The sequence below is a fragment of the Dama dama genome, chromosome 7, assembly GCF_033118175.1.
Source record: "Dama dama isolate Ldn47 chromosome 7, ASM3311817v1, whole genome shotgun sequence".
In the NCBI taxonomy this organism is placed as follows: domain Eukaryota; kingdom Metazoa; phylum Chordata; class Mammalia; order Artiodactyla; family Cervidae; genus Dama; species Dama dama.
This window is the reverse complement of record NC_083687.1, coordinates 34,021,269-34,036,666: the sequence shown is the minus strand read 5'-3', so window position 1 is coordinate 34,036,666 and position 15,398 is coordinate 34,021,269. Positions and strand designations below refer to the sequence as shown.

Sequence of the window (15,398 nt, the reverse complement as noted above, 5' to 3'; positions counted from 1 at the left end):
TAGAAAATACACTGTTTCTGTTTGGAATTGGGAGACTAGAGAGAGGCACAGAGCAGGCCACAGGCATACCCATGGATTCACCTTCTGTGTGTGGATGAACAGGATGAGCCTTGGCTTGAATCTGGATAAATTCTGTAACAACTTGGTCCTCAGGTTCCCTGACTTATAGTTTCTAAGTGTGGTCACTTAGTCGCATCTGACTCTTTGCAACTCTGTGAACTGTAGCCCACCAGGCTCCACTGTCCATGAAATCCTCCAGGCAAGAATACTGCAGTGGATTATCATTCCCTTCTCCAGAGGATTTTCCCAACCCAGGGATTGAACTCAGGTCTCCCACAATGCAGGCAGATTCTTTACCATCTGAGTTACCAGGGAAGCCAGTTTTGTCCAAATCTAACATTCTTAGACTAGCCCATGTGCATTAGTCACTAAATATCAACTTAGGGACAGGGGAGTTCTTTGGAAAATCAAAGACAGGTCTCCCATCAGATCTTGAGAAGTGTTGGGGTCCGCTTGCTTTCTTTATTGCAAAGACCGACCCCCCTCCCAGGCCTGCCTGGACCTCTGGGTTGCAGAGCAGCACATTTGGACACTAAAAGTGGTGGGTGGCCTGGGAGCTCTGCTTCAGGTGTGAACTAGGAGTTCAGATTATTCCCAGCCTTAGTATTCTCTAGGGCACCTGCTAGGCAAGAGGTACCTATAGGTATACGGGACCCCATGGGCTGAGAATTGGAATGGAAGCTTCCATAAATGTGCTCTCTAGGACTAAGACAGGCATAGCAGAGAAGCAGAGTCAGGGTTGACTTCTTGGAACAATAGCCTGTTTTGCTGCCTGTGCATTATATAAATGTTATCAGCTAGTGGACAGAGAACAGAAAGCAAGTGGGCAACCTTGGGTGGCAGTTGTATTTTGGAAAGCTGAATGAGTACTTGGCTTTTTCATTAAGTTTGCTGTTGAGATAGTGGGGCTCCTGGTATGCATAAAACATATGTATTTTAGTATCTCTGAGCCCTGTCTTGCTTCCTCAACTGGAGTAATCTGTGGCTCTTTGGGGCTGCTGACTGGTTGCTTGTCTTGAGATTTGGCAAGTGATCTGTTCAATTCAGCCCTTCATCCAGTGATTCTTAGGATAAAGTTAATAATCCTACAAGGTTGGTAAGCTGTCCCAGATCACTTAGTCTTACATGAAGCCTCGGGAGCCCAGCCTCTCCAGGCTATAGTATCTAACGGCCTGTGGGTCACACCAAAGCCCACCAGCCCACTTTCTGGTATCTATACTGATGCCGCCACGTCTGTCTTACAGGTGCTCACGTCATGCCGAGCCTTCCTCGTCACAGCGCGAATTCCCACCAAGGTGAGTGTTGATGAGTTTTCTCCTTCCAGCACACGCACACAGCCCAACACAACACACACTCGCTTCTAAGTTGCATAGACTTACGATTTAGACCAGTATGTCCAGAGCTCTCTTTGCACAACCTTATTTTCCCTCCTCCTCCCCCGAAAGCACCTGCATATCTCCTTTGTCTCCCTATCTGTGTAGAGCATCCAAGAAAAGCAGTGAAGCATTTCGTGCTCTGTATCCTCAGGGCTGGTGAACTTCAGTGATTTTCCTCTCAACTGGGGCAGGGTTTACACTTTCTTCAAGTCTGGTTCTTATTTCCTTGGGTCTAATAATGGCCCATTTTTCTAAGGCTTTGACACATGGGGAATAACCGTCCTAACTCATAAAGAGTGTATGACCGGAAATGTAGCCACCCAGTCCTCCTCAGTGGAGGAGTCTGGTGTTGCCTCTAAAAAATAACTAAAAATATAGTTTTAGAGGTGTTGCCTCTAGAAAATAACAGGATACCACTTGGTTCTTTAAAAAAGACTAACATTTTCCATAAGATGTCCTTCATTATAGGGTGCAAATTAGCATTTGAACTGATAACTTGTGAATTAGGCACCATAATCACTTCTTTTATTTTCTTTATGATCACAGAAAGGTTTTGACCCGTTTTATAGGATATGAATTGAATGGTGACAAGAAATTGGGATTTTTTTTTCCCTAAAAAGATAATGATAACTACATTTATTGAAAATTGTTTTAGTAAATAAGATGACCTCCCTAAAAACAAATTATGAAAACCATGTGGTAGGTCTGATTATTCTTCTTGTCTTGCAAATGAGGAAACTGAGGCACAGGGAGGGACAGTAGCTTGCCTGAGGTCAGGCTTACACCGGTTAGTGACAGGTGCATGGTTCTCATCAACCATGGGAGTAGGGGCTTTGCGTCCCTAAAACTACATTGTTATCACCAGAATTTAGTTAGTTATCTACCAAGTATATTTTAAGTACATTATCTCACTCAATTCTCACAGTAGCCTTGTAGGTGAGCTATTAGAAAAGAGCTCAAAGACTACAAAGCTGGCTTATCTGAATATTTGCAAGGAATGAATGGGAAAAGATTTAGACTCACTAGCCTCCTCTTTTCAACTTTATACTGAGCGGAACTTGCCTCACTTGCTGACAAACCCAGGAAGATGGGGAAGGTTTGGAAGATGCTTTCAGCCTCATTGGACTATGATGTTTGGGTTGCATCATGTTTCTAGTCCTTTCTTTTTAAAATTCAATATTTAGCCACAGTCTTGTGAATACTTTCTTATGTGCTGGACACAGTGCTGTCATGAAGTGGACCTTGCAGGACTGACAGACTAATGATTTGCATGATTTCCGCTGAATTTTGAGAAGGTGCCAACCCACTATTTGCTAATCAAAGGCTGTGGGTACCTGATGCCTTTTTTCTTTCTAATCATGCAAATGTTAAATTTTACACAGTTTCTCTAAGGAATGAGACTTTATATTATCCCACCCCTTTTGATAATACAGAGTGAGGCTTTATGTTTATAATGTGTTATAAATGAAATCAGTTATTATGTAAATGATTTTGGACTAAATTACCTGTACGCTAAAGTGCCTGAAGGCAGGATAGAAGGAAGTGAGTTAACCATTATCGTGCTGGTGAAAAGTTAATTGTGGAAGGAAAATAGTCAAGCAGTCTGTTGACTGGAAGGCTCCTGAATGATATGTTTACCCTAATTAAAAATGTTATGATGCAGCAGGAGGGGTGTCACCTCTTGAAGAGTCATGTGTCTCCCTTCTGTTGCCCCTTCCTTGCTCTGCTCTTGAGCAAATGGCCACTTTCTTCCCATGATATATATAACATTCACACTGGCCTGGCTAGGGCAATTTGGACGTTGGTTCTGATGTCTGATATTGTCAGCATCACAAAGAAAGAAAGGCAGGCCTTCTCTCAGAGTGACCCGCAGGCAGGCTGCCCTGGAGAGGAGGTTGGTTTTCATGTGTCACAGCATACCTTGGTTAAGAAGCAGAGCCAGTGTCAATGACATTCATTTTTCTGGGGAAATAATTATATTCAGAACAGTAGTGTACAACAGCCTCTGGTTTTCGCACAGGTTTCTTCTCTGTTCTTCAGGACTGATTAATTAAACATTTTCTTTTCTCTCTTTATAGTCAAATGTACCTCATGCGCAGTCAAATGTGCAAAATAGAAATGTGCATCTCTGTGATTAATCACCGAGTGGAGACCTCTGCAGTCACACGCAGATGAAGAAATAGAACTTTGCCATTCCCCCCAGAAGGCCCCAACTCTGCTTAGGGGGATGGGAGTGGGTTATTGTCAGGGGAGCGTCCGCAGGGAAGCTGGGTTGGAAGATGACCCCATGTCAACCAGGCAGTGGAAGGAGTCTGTTACTGCTCAGAGGTTTACCAGTTGACAAGAGCACAGTGCATCTGGGGAGCTGGGGTGAGGGCCCAGGACTGAGGAGGCGGCTCTGGAGGAGGGGAAACTGGCCAGAAAGATGGGCAGTCACGACATGGGTCACTGCGTGCAGAATAGTGGGAGTTCCCGCCGGAGCGTCATATAATCATGGTTAGATTCGCTCTGCTGCCTGTCTGGTGGGGCCTGTCTTGCTGGGAGTAGAGATGGGGTGAGTGAGAGGATGGCGAGAGAGCTGTTGATAGTCTGGGCCCATTCCTTCCTTTTCCCTAACCGATTCCTAGTGTCTGTGGCTCTCTCTTAAAGATGCCCCAGGTCTCCTGCGCCCGCCTGTGTCTCCGCTTCCTCACTAGTCCTGCTCCTGCTTAGTGGTGTTCTTTAAGCTGTCTTCAGGGTGGCCTGGAGTCAGGGGCAGGTCAGCGACAGGGGTTGAGAGCACAGGCCTATTAAAAAGAGCCGTGGGTGAGATTAGAGAGAATGCCTTGGAGCTGGTAATGACATCAGTCCGTATGTCTCAGGGACTCCCCTCCTCACCATTCATTGATTGTTAAGATCAATAACCCATGACTGTTATGATCAATAACAGACTCAGCCTGTCCTCCCTTCCTCATCCCCAAAACTGCAGAGTCTCCTTTCCATTTCAGCCTTGCCCTTGTTCTCTGAATCCTTCCGTGCCTTTGCAGATTCTTTTTCTTCTGCCTGGATTTCCCTTTTCCATTTTTCTTTGTTGGACACACTTGAAGTCATTCTTCAGGGCCTAGCTGGAATGTCTCAGTGCTTTCCTGGCTCTCTGGCACTTGGTTTATTCCAGGGACAGCCCTGAGGGGCAGCAGGAACATCTTTACTGACCTCCAGCTGACCTCTCCCAGCCAGACTGACCACAGCTGCCCATGCCAGCCCCAGTGATGCTGACCGCTGCCAGCTGCATCTTCATAGCTGCCAGGTTGTAAGAGAGTGCAGGTCCTCTCCAGACACCTGCCCCCAGTTGAATGAGATGCCCACTAAGAGTCCGTGGTTTGTTTCCAAACCTATTCAGAGCAGTTATAATTACAGTTTTAAATTAAAAATATATGTATTTCACATATCCATGAAATAGGCTGCAAAAAGAGAGAGCATCTGTGAAGTATTGAATGTTGATCAAATAATTCACTTAAAATACTACTGTCATGTTAAGGACCAGGCATCTGTTAATGGCCAGGGGCATGGAGAATATAATAACCTAGAGAACTTACACCCTCGTGTTGCTTTCCCTTGTCTTCCAAGTTCTCACTTCATTTTAAAGAGCTTCATTGAAAGTTGGGTGCTCTGCAGTTCCAAGTGTGGCCCACAGAGGAAATGCCTTTGAGGGGCCAGCCCAAGGGGCTTGACTCAAAGAAGAAACTTTGACACTATGTCCAAGGCTGGCAGATGAAAATATGTTAATAAGATTTAATTTGAAATACATGGGAAGGTAGAGATATGCTTTATTTAGAAACTAATTCCCTGCTTTAAATGAGTTTTCAGACCTCACCAAGTATTGATCTTGATAACGATAGGGAAGAAGACATCCACTCTAATCGAATGTTTAAGAGGTGCCTCCAAGACTGCATTTAACTCTGGGAGGACGAGATAAATGTGTTATTTCTCTTGCCCATCTTGGCACACAGTAGGCCTTCTGTAACTATCTGTTGGTTCAGTGATGTCAATGATGAAGCAATGAGTTTATCTTTCTACCTCCCGCCCTCATCTTCATACTTCAAAGCATTTAACTGGAGATTCAGGGGTCCTCTGTTCTAAAATTGATCCTACCAAACGTATAAAGGTACCAGCAGGCAGAGCTATGGGTCCTATGGGTGTGGTTCCAGATTGGTTCTTTCCCCATTATTTTTCTAGTTTTAAAGCAAGAGAGTGAAATAAACTGATCCAACTCAGTTCTGCCCATTGTCTTTAGTCCTCGGTTCTGTGACTGTTTGCTGTATTCAGATGAAACACTGAAAAACTGGGAGAAAGATTAGTGGCCGTTTTCCAGGAAAAATAGGCAGAGAGAGACTGGAGATATTTTGAAGAAAAAAAAGTGCTGATTATAGGAGAAGTGAGGAAGGAGCATGTGTTATTAAAATAGGAAATAAATCATAATTTATGCATATACAGAGACAGAAGAATTTTATTTATTAATAACTGTGTTTCATTGGGGCACAGATTAAAATTCCTAAATACTGTGTTTTCCTAAATCCATTTAAAATAGGAACTTTAATGAAAGATAGTGGAAAGAATGATGACTCCAATAAGTGGTCAGAATGTAACCCAAAGGGGTAAGGGTTTAGAAAGAAGGGAAAACCAACAGTGTCTTTATCCTGATCTGACTTGCTAAAGCAACATCTTGAAATAAGAGAAAAAAGTCTATTTAGATGGCTCCCTTCATAGTCATTCCTCAGTAAATAAATAATGGAGTAGAAGTACAGAAACTTTCCATGGGGTTTGTCCTTGGATGAAATTTTAAAAAGTCAGACTTGGCATTTCCTTTTGGCCCTTTAGGAAAGTTACTAATGCTTTTTTTTAAAATACGATAGGTCAAAGGTCACATCATATTGAATGAATGGAGATATTAAACCAGCCTACCTTCAGAAGATGCCCAATATTTTGTTTGCACTTGGACTATTTCTAATTGTAGCATTTTTTACTTTGAATTATAGGTTTAAACACCCTTATTACAGGTCTGTCTTTCCTCTCCCTCCCTCAATGCAGCTCGAGGTAACATTCAGCTATTTGGAGATTCACGGTGTCATCTGCAGCAAGCCAGCTCAGGTGGGTATGAACAACCTGTTTGTCACTATTCCAAGGTCAGAACCTTTCTTGAGTTTCTGAAACCAGATAATACCTTCTGTTTGGTTCACTAATGAAAGTTTCTTGAGATAATGTGGAAAAACAAGATAAGGGGAAATGGAGTTTTTGAAAGAGAGACTGAACAGGGGCTGGGTGGGCGGAGGTCAGGAGTTTGTGATAAAAGGAAGCAGTTCACTCTCCTAATTTAGTGTGGAAAGACCTAATGAGCTCTTATGTTACCTGGCAATGTAGATGTGAGAGTACTGTTCCTTAGAAATGTTGTACAAGTTTTAGCACTAAAATTTCATAGCTATTCCACAATACTATGTAAGATCTTTCTGGGAATAGAGTGATTAAGAGAATTTTTTGATATTAATAAAATATAGATTTTAAAGGATGGCTTTATTGAAATGTAACATGCAGTCAACTGAAGTGTGCAGTTTGATAAGCTGTGACATGTGGACCCATGAAACAATTACCACAATCAAAATACTGAACATATTCATCACTCCCATGCATCACTCTCATGCATCTTAGTAAACATTTCCTCTTGCCCCCCCTCATCTGTAATCTTCTATAGGCATCTGCTCTCAGCCACTAATTTCTGAAATATTATATGAGTAGAATCATAGTGTGTGTGCCTCCTCTTAGCCAGTGTATTTATTTGGAGAATGATTAATTTTGTTGCATATCTCAATGGCTCATTCCTTTTTATTGCTGAATAGTGTTCCATTGTATGACTGTATCAGTTTGTCATCTAGTGATGGACATCTGGGTCATTTCTAGCTTTTGGCTGACAAGCAAAGGTGCAGTGGGCATTTATTTACAAGTCATTGATTGGACATTGGCTTTTAGTTTGTGTGGGTAAATATCTAGGAGTGGAATGGCTGAATTGTATGGTAGGTGTTTGTTATCTTTTTTATGATGCTGCTAAACTGTTTTCCAAAGTGGTTGTACCATTTTACATCACCACCAGCATTGTGTAAGAGTTCCAGTTCCTTCACATCCTCCACAATACTGGTATGATCAGTGCTTTAAATTTTAGCCATTTTAATAGATGTGTAGTTTTTTAATTTGTATTTTCCTAGTGACTAAAGATATTGAATGTCTTATCTGTTTATTTGCTGTCATGTATCTTTAAGTGTTGGTTCAAATCTTTTGCCATTTTAAAAATTAGGTTCTTGTTCTTTTACTAGTTCTTTGTATAGTTTGGATACAAATCCTTTATCAAATGTATGATTTGTACATATTTTCTTTTGGTCTGTGGCTTGTTTTTTAATTTTCTTTACAGTGCTTTCCAAAGAGCCAAATTTTAAAATTTTGATGAAGTTCAGTTTGTTTGTTTTCTTTCGTGGATCATGCTGACATCATATTGAATAAATTCTTGATTAACTTAAGGTCACAGATGGTCTATATCTTCTCAGGTGTTTTATAGCTCTAAGTTATACATTTAAGTCTATGATCCATTTTGAAGTATTAATAATTTCTGTATACAAAGCAATATGTGGATCAATTTTTTAATGTATATATTTCTACTCATTCCAGTAATGTCTGTTTGAAACTGTCATTTCCCCACTGAATTTTCACTTTTGTTGAGAGCAATTGTACACATAAATATTGGTCTTTTTCTGGTCTCCTTGGTCCCTTTAATCTTGTCCCTCTAGTCTGTTTGTCTGTCCTTGTGTTGATCCTGCATTGTCTTGATTACTGTGGCTGTTATAGCAAGGATTGAAATCACACAGTGTTAGTCCTCCCATTTTGTTGTTCTTTTTCAAAGTTGTTTTAGTGATTCTATGTTCTTTGCATTCCTTATGAATTTTAGACTCAGCTCAGTTTCTACAAAAAGGCCTGCTGGGATTTTGATTGGGATTATATTGTGTCTATGAATCAGTTTGGAGAGAACTGATGTCTTAGTAAAATGGAGTCTCTGATCCAAGAAAATTATTTCTCCATGTTGTTAGGTCTTTTAAAATTTATCTTGGTAGTATTTTGTTGTAGCTTTTGGTATACAAGTCTTATATATCTGTCAAATTTACTGATATAAAGTTGTTCATAGTATCCACTTGTTAGCGTTTAATTATCTGTAGAATATCTTTCATGATATTGATGATTTGATTTTTCTCTCTTTTCTTTTCCATAGCAGTCTGGTTAGAGGTTTATCAATTCTTTTGGTCTTCTCAAGAAACTTGCTTTTTGGTTGTATTGACTTTTCTCTATTGACTTCATTGATTGTTTTCTATTTCATTGATTCTTACTCTGATGTTTTTATTTCCTTCTACTTAATTAAAAAAAAAAACAGCTCTAAAGAAAATGTGTGTGTGTGTGTGTGTAGTTTGTTGATAACACTCCTAAAAGAAATTGTCGAAATTGTCACTTTATGTTGATTGAGATTACATACAAATCCTTGGAACTTTTCCATAGTTCATCTTAAAGCAATGTTTTAGCCTATGTGTTTATCATTCTCCAGGAACTGGAGTTTGGAAGGAAAATTACAGCTCCATATGTTTGTCCAAATGGGCAAACATATGCAGGAGTGATCACTCATGAATGATGACATAGCCAGGGCCTTCCTGATGGTCTTAATTCAGGAATGTTTATGTTTATGATTTTGGGGTTGTGATGGGAACAGAAGGGTGCTATTGAAATATCAATGCCAAGGTTATATTCAGAATATGATTAGACTGTGCTATTTAATTATGAGAAAGGATGTTGATACAGCAAGACGAATTTTCGCATGTGGCTGCTGAAACTGATCTTACCATGCTCACGGTCTGCGCCTTCAGTATGTCCAGCATTCGGAGGAATGAGGGTTAAGGCAATCACCTCAGCCCCATGGAGCTGTTCTGTCGCTGTGAGTACCACAACGGCAGCGCTGCAGCATCACTTCAGGCTGACTTTATGCACGGTGTGGACCTGGAAAATAAAATCACTATATAGTGCAACAGTGGGACTGTTTTCACGAAGGAGCTAGCAATCCAGACACTGGCAATATGAGTCACTTAGTGGGATTCAAGATTTGATGTTTTAAAATTGCCTGTGGTGCTTTTTAAAAATACTGATGCCTCAGCAATTGGGTGTAAGACAGGCTACAAGGATGTGTTGTACAGCATAGGGAATATAACCCATATTTTCCAATAACTGTAAGTGGAGTGTACCCTTTAAAATTTGTATAAAAAATGAAAAAAATGCACCTCCAGCAGCCGCACTCCCTCCTCTGCCACATACACACACACCCACGTATTCACTCACGACACTTAGGATTCCATATGTCTGAGGTGGGGATTTGGTTCTGTTGTGTCCTACAGGTTGAGAACGAATAACCTGTGTTACCTCAGGACCGTTGATGTCTCTGGATTTTTTTTTTTCTGATGTGAAATCATAAGAATGATGGCATCTGCCTGACTGGCCTTGAACAGAACATTTTTTTTTAGTGTTTTCTGGGATTTATTAACTTTTCTGTCACTGCAATTTTATCATTTAATTATAGTAAATTCTGATAAGATGCAAGGAGATATATACATTTCATGATATATTAGTGAGAGTGAGTGAATTTGGTGCTGAGTTTGTGAAATGTGACTTTTACTATTGTTCTTTTCCTCCTTCTTGTGAAAATGTGGGAGAGCGTCATCTTATTTTGCAAGTCTCCTTGCCATAGCACTGATGTTCAAGTTTTCTTTCTATCATGGTCGATAAATAGAGATCAGTGGTTGTATAGTTTTATAGTTATAGAATTTTTGGACCATTTTTTATACAACTGAAGTAGCTGCTAAATTTTTTTCCTTTTTTTTTTACATTGTAAGGTTGTTTGCTGTGTCACAGAATGATTTTGATAAACCACCTATAGCTATTTCCGTTGCAAGAAAAACGCTTCACAGATCTGTTGGTTGGACTTTAGTAAGAACATTTTTCTTAAAGATGACTCAGGTGGGTCTAAGCAAGAGGCAGAGTGGGGTTAGAAACTTGAACCTTAAATATTAATAGGATACTAGTGTTTATAGTGCTGACTGCTATTTTAAATGTGTATTGGACTCAGGGAATATATTCTGCTAGGTGTCAAAGCAATAATTGTTTCAAACATTCTGTTTTACCCTCAACTGAAGTAGGAGGGCGAGGGATATTTGAGAGGGAGTTCATTTTTCTGATGAAGTGATTTACTGTGTTGGTCTCACCTCTATCACTTTGTTGTCATCTTCACATTATGCAAAGGTGGTGACATATTATGCAAGGTTGGATGAATTCTTTTATGTGAGGTTGAATTCGAAGGCCTCAATTCTTCCCACCTGTCACCTTTTTTCCTTCCCTGTCATTCTATTGAATCTTGTACAATTAAGGATGATTAGGTGTTAAGATTAAGTGGAATTAGAATAAGCTAGTTCCTAATTATCCATACCCAAACTATGAACTGAATAGATGTGCTAGATGTGATGAAAGAAGTAGTACATTATAGTGAAAAATATAATTACCTGTTGTGGGAAGGTTGGGGGTGGGGTGTGGAACATAGACAAGGAGGTTGTATCACAGAGTATCTGGCTTTTTATTTTTTTAATTTTTTTTGAGTATCTGGCTTTTTAAAACATACGTATGCCCGGATAGGTGTGTGTGAAGCATCAGCAGCTTTAGCCTTACTCAGGACATATCACTGAAGTGTCACATCAGTAACTACCTCCACGTACGAGATTGCTTGCTGCCTTTTTTGGGATAAATATCTCTTGGACCAACTTCTGCAAGACCAATGAAGTCTTTGTCTAGAGAATTTCAAAGGCAGTGCTGTGGTGGAAATTGGGATTAAAAAAATGCTTTTTATACAGGGAGCCAACTAATTGTTACAAAGCTGGTATGTATTAAATACTTGTTAACAGATTCCTCTAAGGGTACTTATGAAAAAGTAACATTTAGGGACTTAAATTACTTAAGTCTTTTTCTTTGATTTCATTTCGACAAAGAAATTGGGTTGCTTTTTCTTTTAATATAAGCACTTTGAAATACAGATTATTTTTTAAAATTCAGCTGATTTTTTTGTTTTTGTTCAGTTGCTAAGTCATGTCCAAATCTTTGCAACCCCATGGACTGTAAGCCCGCTAGGCTTCTCTGTCCAAGGGATTTTCCAGGCCAGAAATACTGGAGTGGGTTGTCATTTCCTTTTCCAGGGGATCTTCCTGAACCAGAGATAATTCTTTACCACTCAGCCACCAGAAAGCTAATTTTAGGACCACCTAAATTCCATGGACAGAGGAGCCTGGTGGGCTACAGTCCATGGGGTTGTAGAGTTGGATAGGATGGAGTTGCACATAAGACCACACACACATAGAGCGAATCTAGAAGCTTCTTTTAAATCCAGTTGTTTAGTTGCACATTAAGGGTAGAGTTTCCCCATCATATTTTTGTACAGATTAAGTAGCAACAGGGAGTAAATATACAAGGATATTTTGATGCAGTGATCATCAAAGGGATTGCATTTTACGTTAATATTTTTGAGATCTAAGATAATGGTATCTTTTTACCCTTAAAAAGAAGTGACTTGAACAACTTTTTATTTGGAATGTGTTTCTAATCAGTCTAAGGTCTCTTTTGTGACCTACCCTTTTCTATCAGGTTGTTTTATACTTATTTGTAAGCCTAGCTATATGAACTCAATTTAGCATTTTGGTATAAGTTTTGGACATCTCCAGCAGATAATTATAGAAATGAGTCTTCACCTAGCATGAATTTTATTAACCTTGTTCCCTTTGTACAATCCCTTCTAAATATCCTCTCTTAGAAAAGTTGAAGCTTTTATAACACGCGATTTTTCTTTTGTTATCAGGGAAAAGATTTTACCCTTTTACTTAAATATCTCATGATGTCTTGTTTTTAAAGCATGTTTTCCAAAAATGGAACTACCAGCTTGTCCTCCTGTACTCACCAAAGGAGGTATTCTTACTTACACTAGATGGTAGGGATATAACAGACTTTGTAAGTCAAGGTAAAATCTTGGTAAAAGGAGAAGTCACCCACAAATGTGGATATTCACTCTCCATCATAGAGGGGATCTGTTTGAATCTGCAGTTTGGCCCTTAAGAGACACTTGCTTCAGTTTCTGGCTATTTCTGACAAACTAACCACTCTACCCAGACAGTTCTTTGAGTCTTAAAATTAAGAGCATTATTTGAAGAAATTTCCTCTTAAAATCTGGTATTCTATTAGTATATATCCGCGTGAGCACAGAAGTATCCCGTTGTGCAGAGTTTCAGTTACCCATGGTTGACCATGGTTGGAAAAGTGGAAATATCTGGAAATAAATAATTCATAAGTCTCACATTTCATGCTGTTCTGAGTAGTCTGACATACATGCTGTTGAAGCATGTATGAAATCTTGCACTGTCCTGCCTCATCCCACCCAGGACTTGAATCATCTCTTCATTCGGTGTTGGTCACACACTAGTCACATGGTAGCCAGCTAGGTTATCAGACCAACTGTCACAGTATTTCAGTGCTTGTGTTCAGGTAACCCTTATTTTATAATGGCCCTGAAGCATAAGTGTCATAATATTGGCAATTTGGATGTGCCAAAGAGAAGCCACAGAGTGCTTTAAATGAAAAGGTGAAAGTTCTTGACTTAATAAGGAAAGAAAAAAATTATATGCTGAGGATGCTTAGATCCGTGGTAAGAACGAATCTTCTATCTGTGAAACTGTGAGGCAAGAAAAAGAAATTTGTGCTATTTTGCTGTTGCATCTCGAATTGCCAAAGTTATAGCCAGAATGTGATGACTGCTTAATGAAGATGGAAAAGGCCTTAAAGGAAACCATTGACAAAGCAAAAAGAGAATCTAGTGAATGAGAGAAAATATTTGCAAATGATATGACTGATAAGAGGTAAATATCCAACATATATAAGCAGCTCATACAGCTCAACATCAAAAGAACAAGCAATCTTATTAAAAATTGGGCAGAAGTGAATAGGCATTTTTCCAAAGAGGAAATGCAGATGGGCAAAAGGCACATGAAAAGATGCAAAACATTGCTATCTTTAGGGAGATGCAAATCGAAACTACAATGAGATACCACCTCACACTTGTCAGAAAGATTGTCATCAAAAAGAACACAAATAACAAATACTGGCGAGGAGGTGGAGAGAAGAGAACCCTCATATATGATTGGTGGGAATGTGAATTGGTGCAACCACTGTGGAAAGCAATATGGTGATTCCTCAAAAAACTAAAAGTAGAACTACCATATGATCCAGGAATTTCACTTCTAGGTATATATCCTAAAAAACCAAAATAATAATTTGAAAAGATCCATGCACCCCAGTGCTCATAGCAGCAATATTTACAATTGGCAAGGAATGGAAGCAACCTAAGTTTCTACCAACAGGTGAATGGAAGCAAAGATGTGATATGTACACACATATGCACATGCACACATAGTATACTACTACTTAGTCATAAAAAAGAATGGAACTTTGCCATCCACAGCTATGTGGATGAACTTGGAGGGATCATACTAGGTAAAATAAGAAAAACAAATACTGTATGGTATCATTTATGTGTAGAATCTCAAAACTACAGCAAACTAGTAAATATAACAAAAAAGCAGACTCACAGATCTGGAGGAGAAACTAATGGTTACTAGTGGGAAGGAGAAGGAAGAAGGAGGGATGGTATGTGGGTAGAGGACTAAAAGGTACAAATATTAGGTAGAAAATAAGCTACAAGGATATATTGTGCAACACAGAATATAGCCAATATTTTATAATAACTATAAGTGGAGTACAAACATTAAAAGTTGTGTCAGTATCTTAGATACCCATAACATATAATACTGTACTTCAGCTATGCTTCAACTAAAAAAAAAAGATGGAAAAGGCGTTAGGATTTGTACAATAAGATGTTTTGAGAGAGACCACATTCACATAACTTTTGTTATAGTCTATGGTTATAATTGTTTTATTATTAGTTACTGTCAATCTCTTTAGTGTGCCTAATTTATAAATTAAGCTCTATTATGGGCATGTATGTATAGGAAAAAATATAGCATATATATAGGCTTCAGTCCTGTCTGCTTTCAGGCTTCCACTGGGGGCCTTGGAACGTTTCCCCAAGGATAAGGGGGTGCGGCGCTACTGTATATAGTTTACAGTTTTTAAAATAAAGAAATGTAAGGAACTGGACTCCTCCTTAAGCAGTGTCCCGCCCGGCTGTTGCAGATGGTTGTGGAGACTGAGAAGTGCAGCATCTCCATGAAGATGGCATCGCCCGAGGACGTGAGCGAGGTGCTGGCCCACATCGGCACCAACCTGCGCAAGATCTTCCCTGGCCTCTCCCCAGTGTGAGTTCTCCCGGGGCCCTGGCTCTCCCTCAGAGTGCAGACAGCCTTCCTCTTGCCCTTCATCGGCTTCCTCTCTCCTGCTTCCTTCCTCTTTTACACGTTACCCATCAAAACCCTGGCTCAATCCTGTGTCGTAGATTTTCTATGTGACTGCTCTTTAAAGAGCCGGAGTGAGGAAGTGATGTGAAGTCGCTCAGTCGTGTCCGACTCTTTGCGACCCCGTGGACTGTAGCCTACCAGGCTGCTCTGTCCATGGGATTTTCCAGGCAAGAGTACTGGAGTGGGGTGCCATTTCCTTTTCCATGGAGTGAGGAAGGAGTTTGGTATTCCTTTAACTTCTACTGCTAAGACTAAAACACAAACTTAAAAAAAAATTATTTTCTTATTGGAATATAATTGCTTTACAATGTCACGTTAACTGCCGTGCAACCAGGTGAATCAGCCACATGTATACATATATCTCCTCCCTCTTGGGTCTCCCTCTAGGTCATCACAGAGCACACAATCT

The 15,398-nt window shown here is 39.8% G+C and overlaps 1 protein-coding gene across 4 annotated transcripts in view; it reads left to right on the top strand.

Annotated features, from left to right (window-relative positions):
* The window catches only part of CARMIL1 (capping protein regulator and myosin 1 linker 1), a 303,752-nt gene that overhangs the window by 128,874 nt on the left and 159,480 nt on the right, over positions 1-15,398 (top strand). For all 4 annotated transcript variants that reach the window (XM_061147461.1, XM_061147460.1, XM_061147459.1 and 1 more), the window contains 3 exons: positions 1,305-1,355; positions 6,504-6,563; positions 14,769-14,890. In XM_061147461.1, coding sequence (XP_061003444.1) covers positions 1,305-1,355; positions 6,504-6,563; positions 14,769-14,890 — 233 coding nt within the window. The remainder of the gene's footprint in view (positions 1-1,304; positions 1,356-6,503; positions 6,564-14,768; positions 14,891-15,398) is intronic.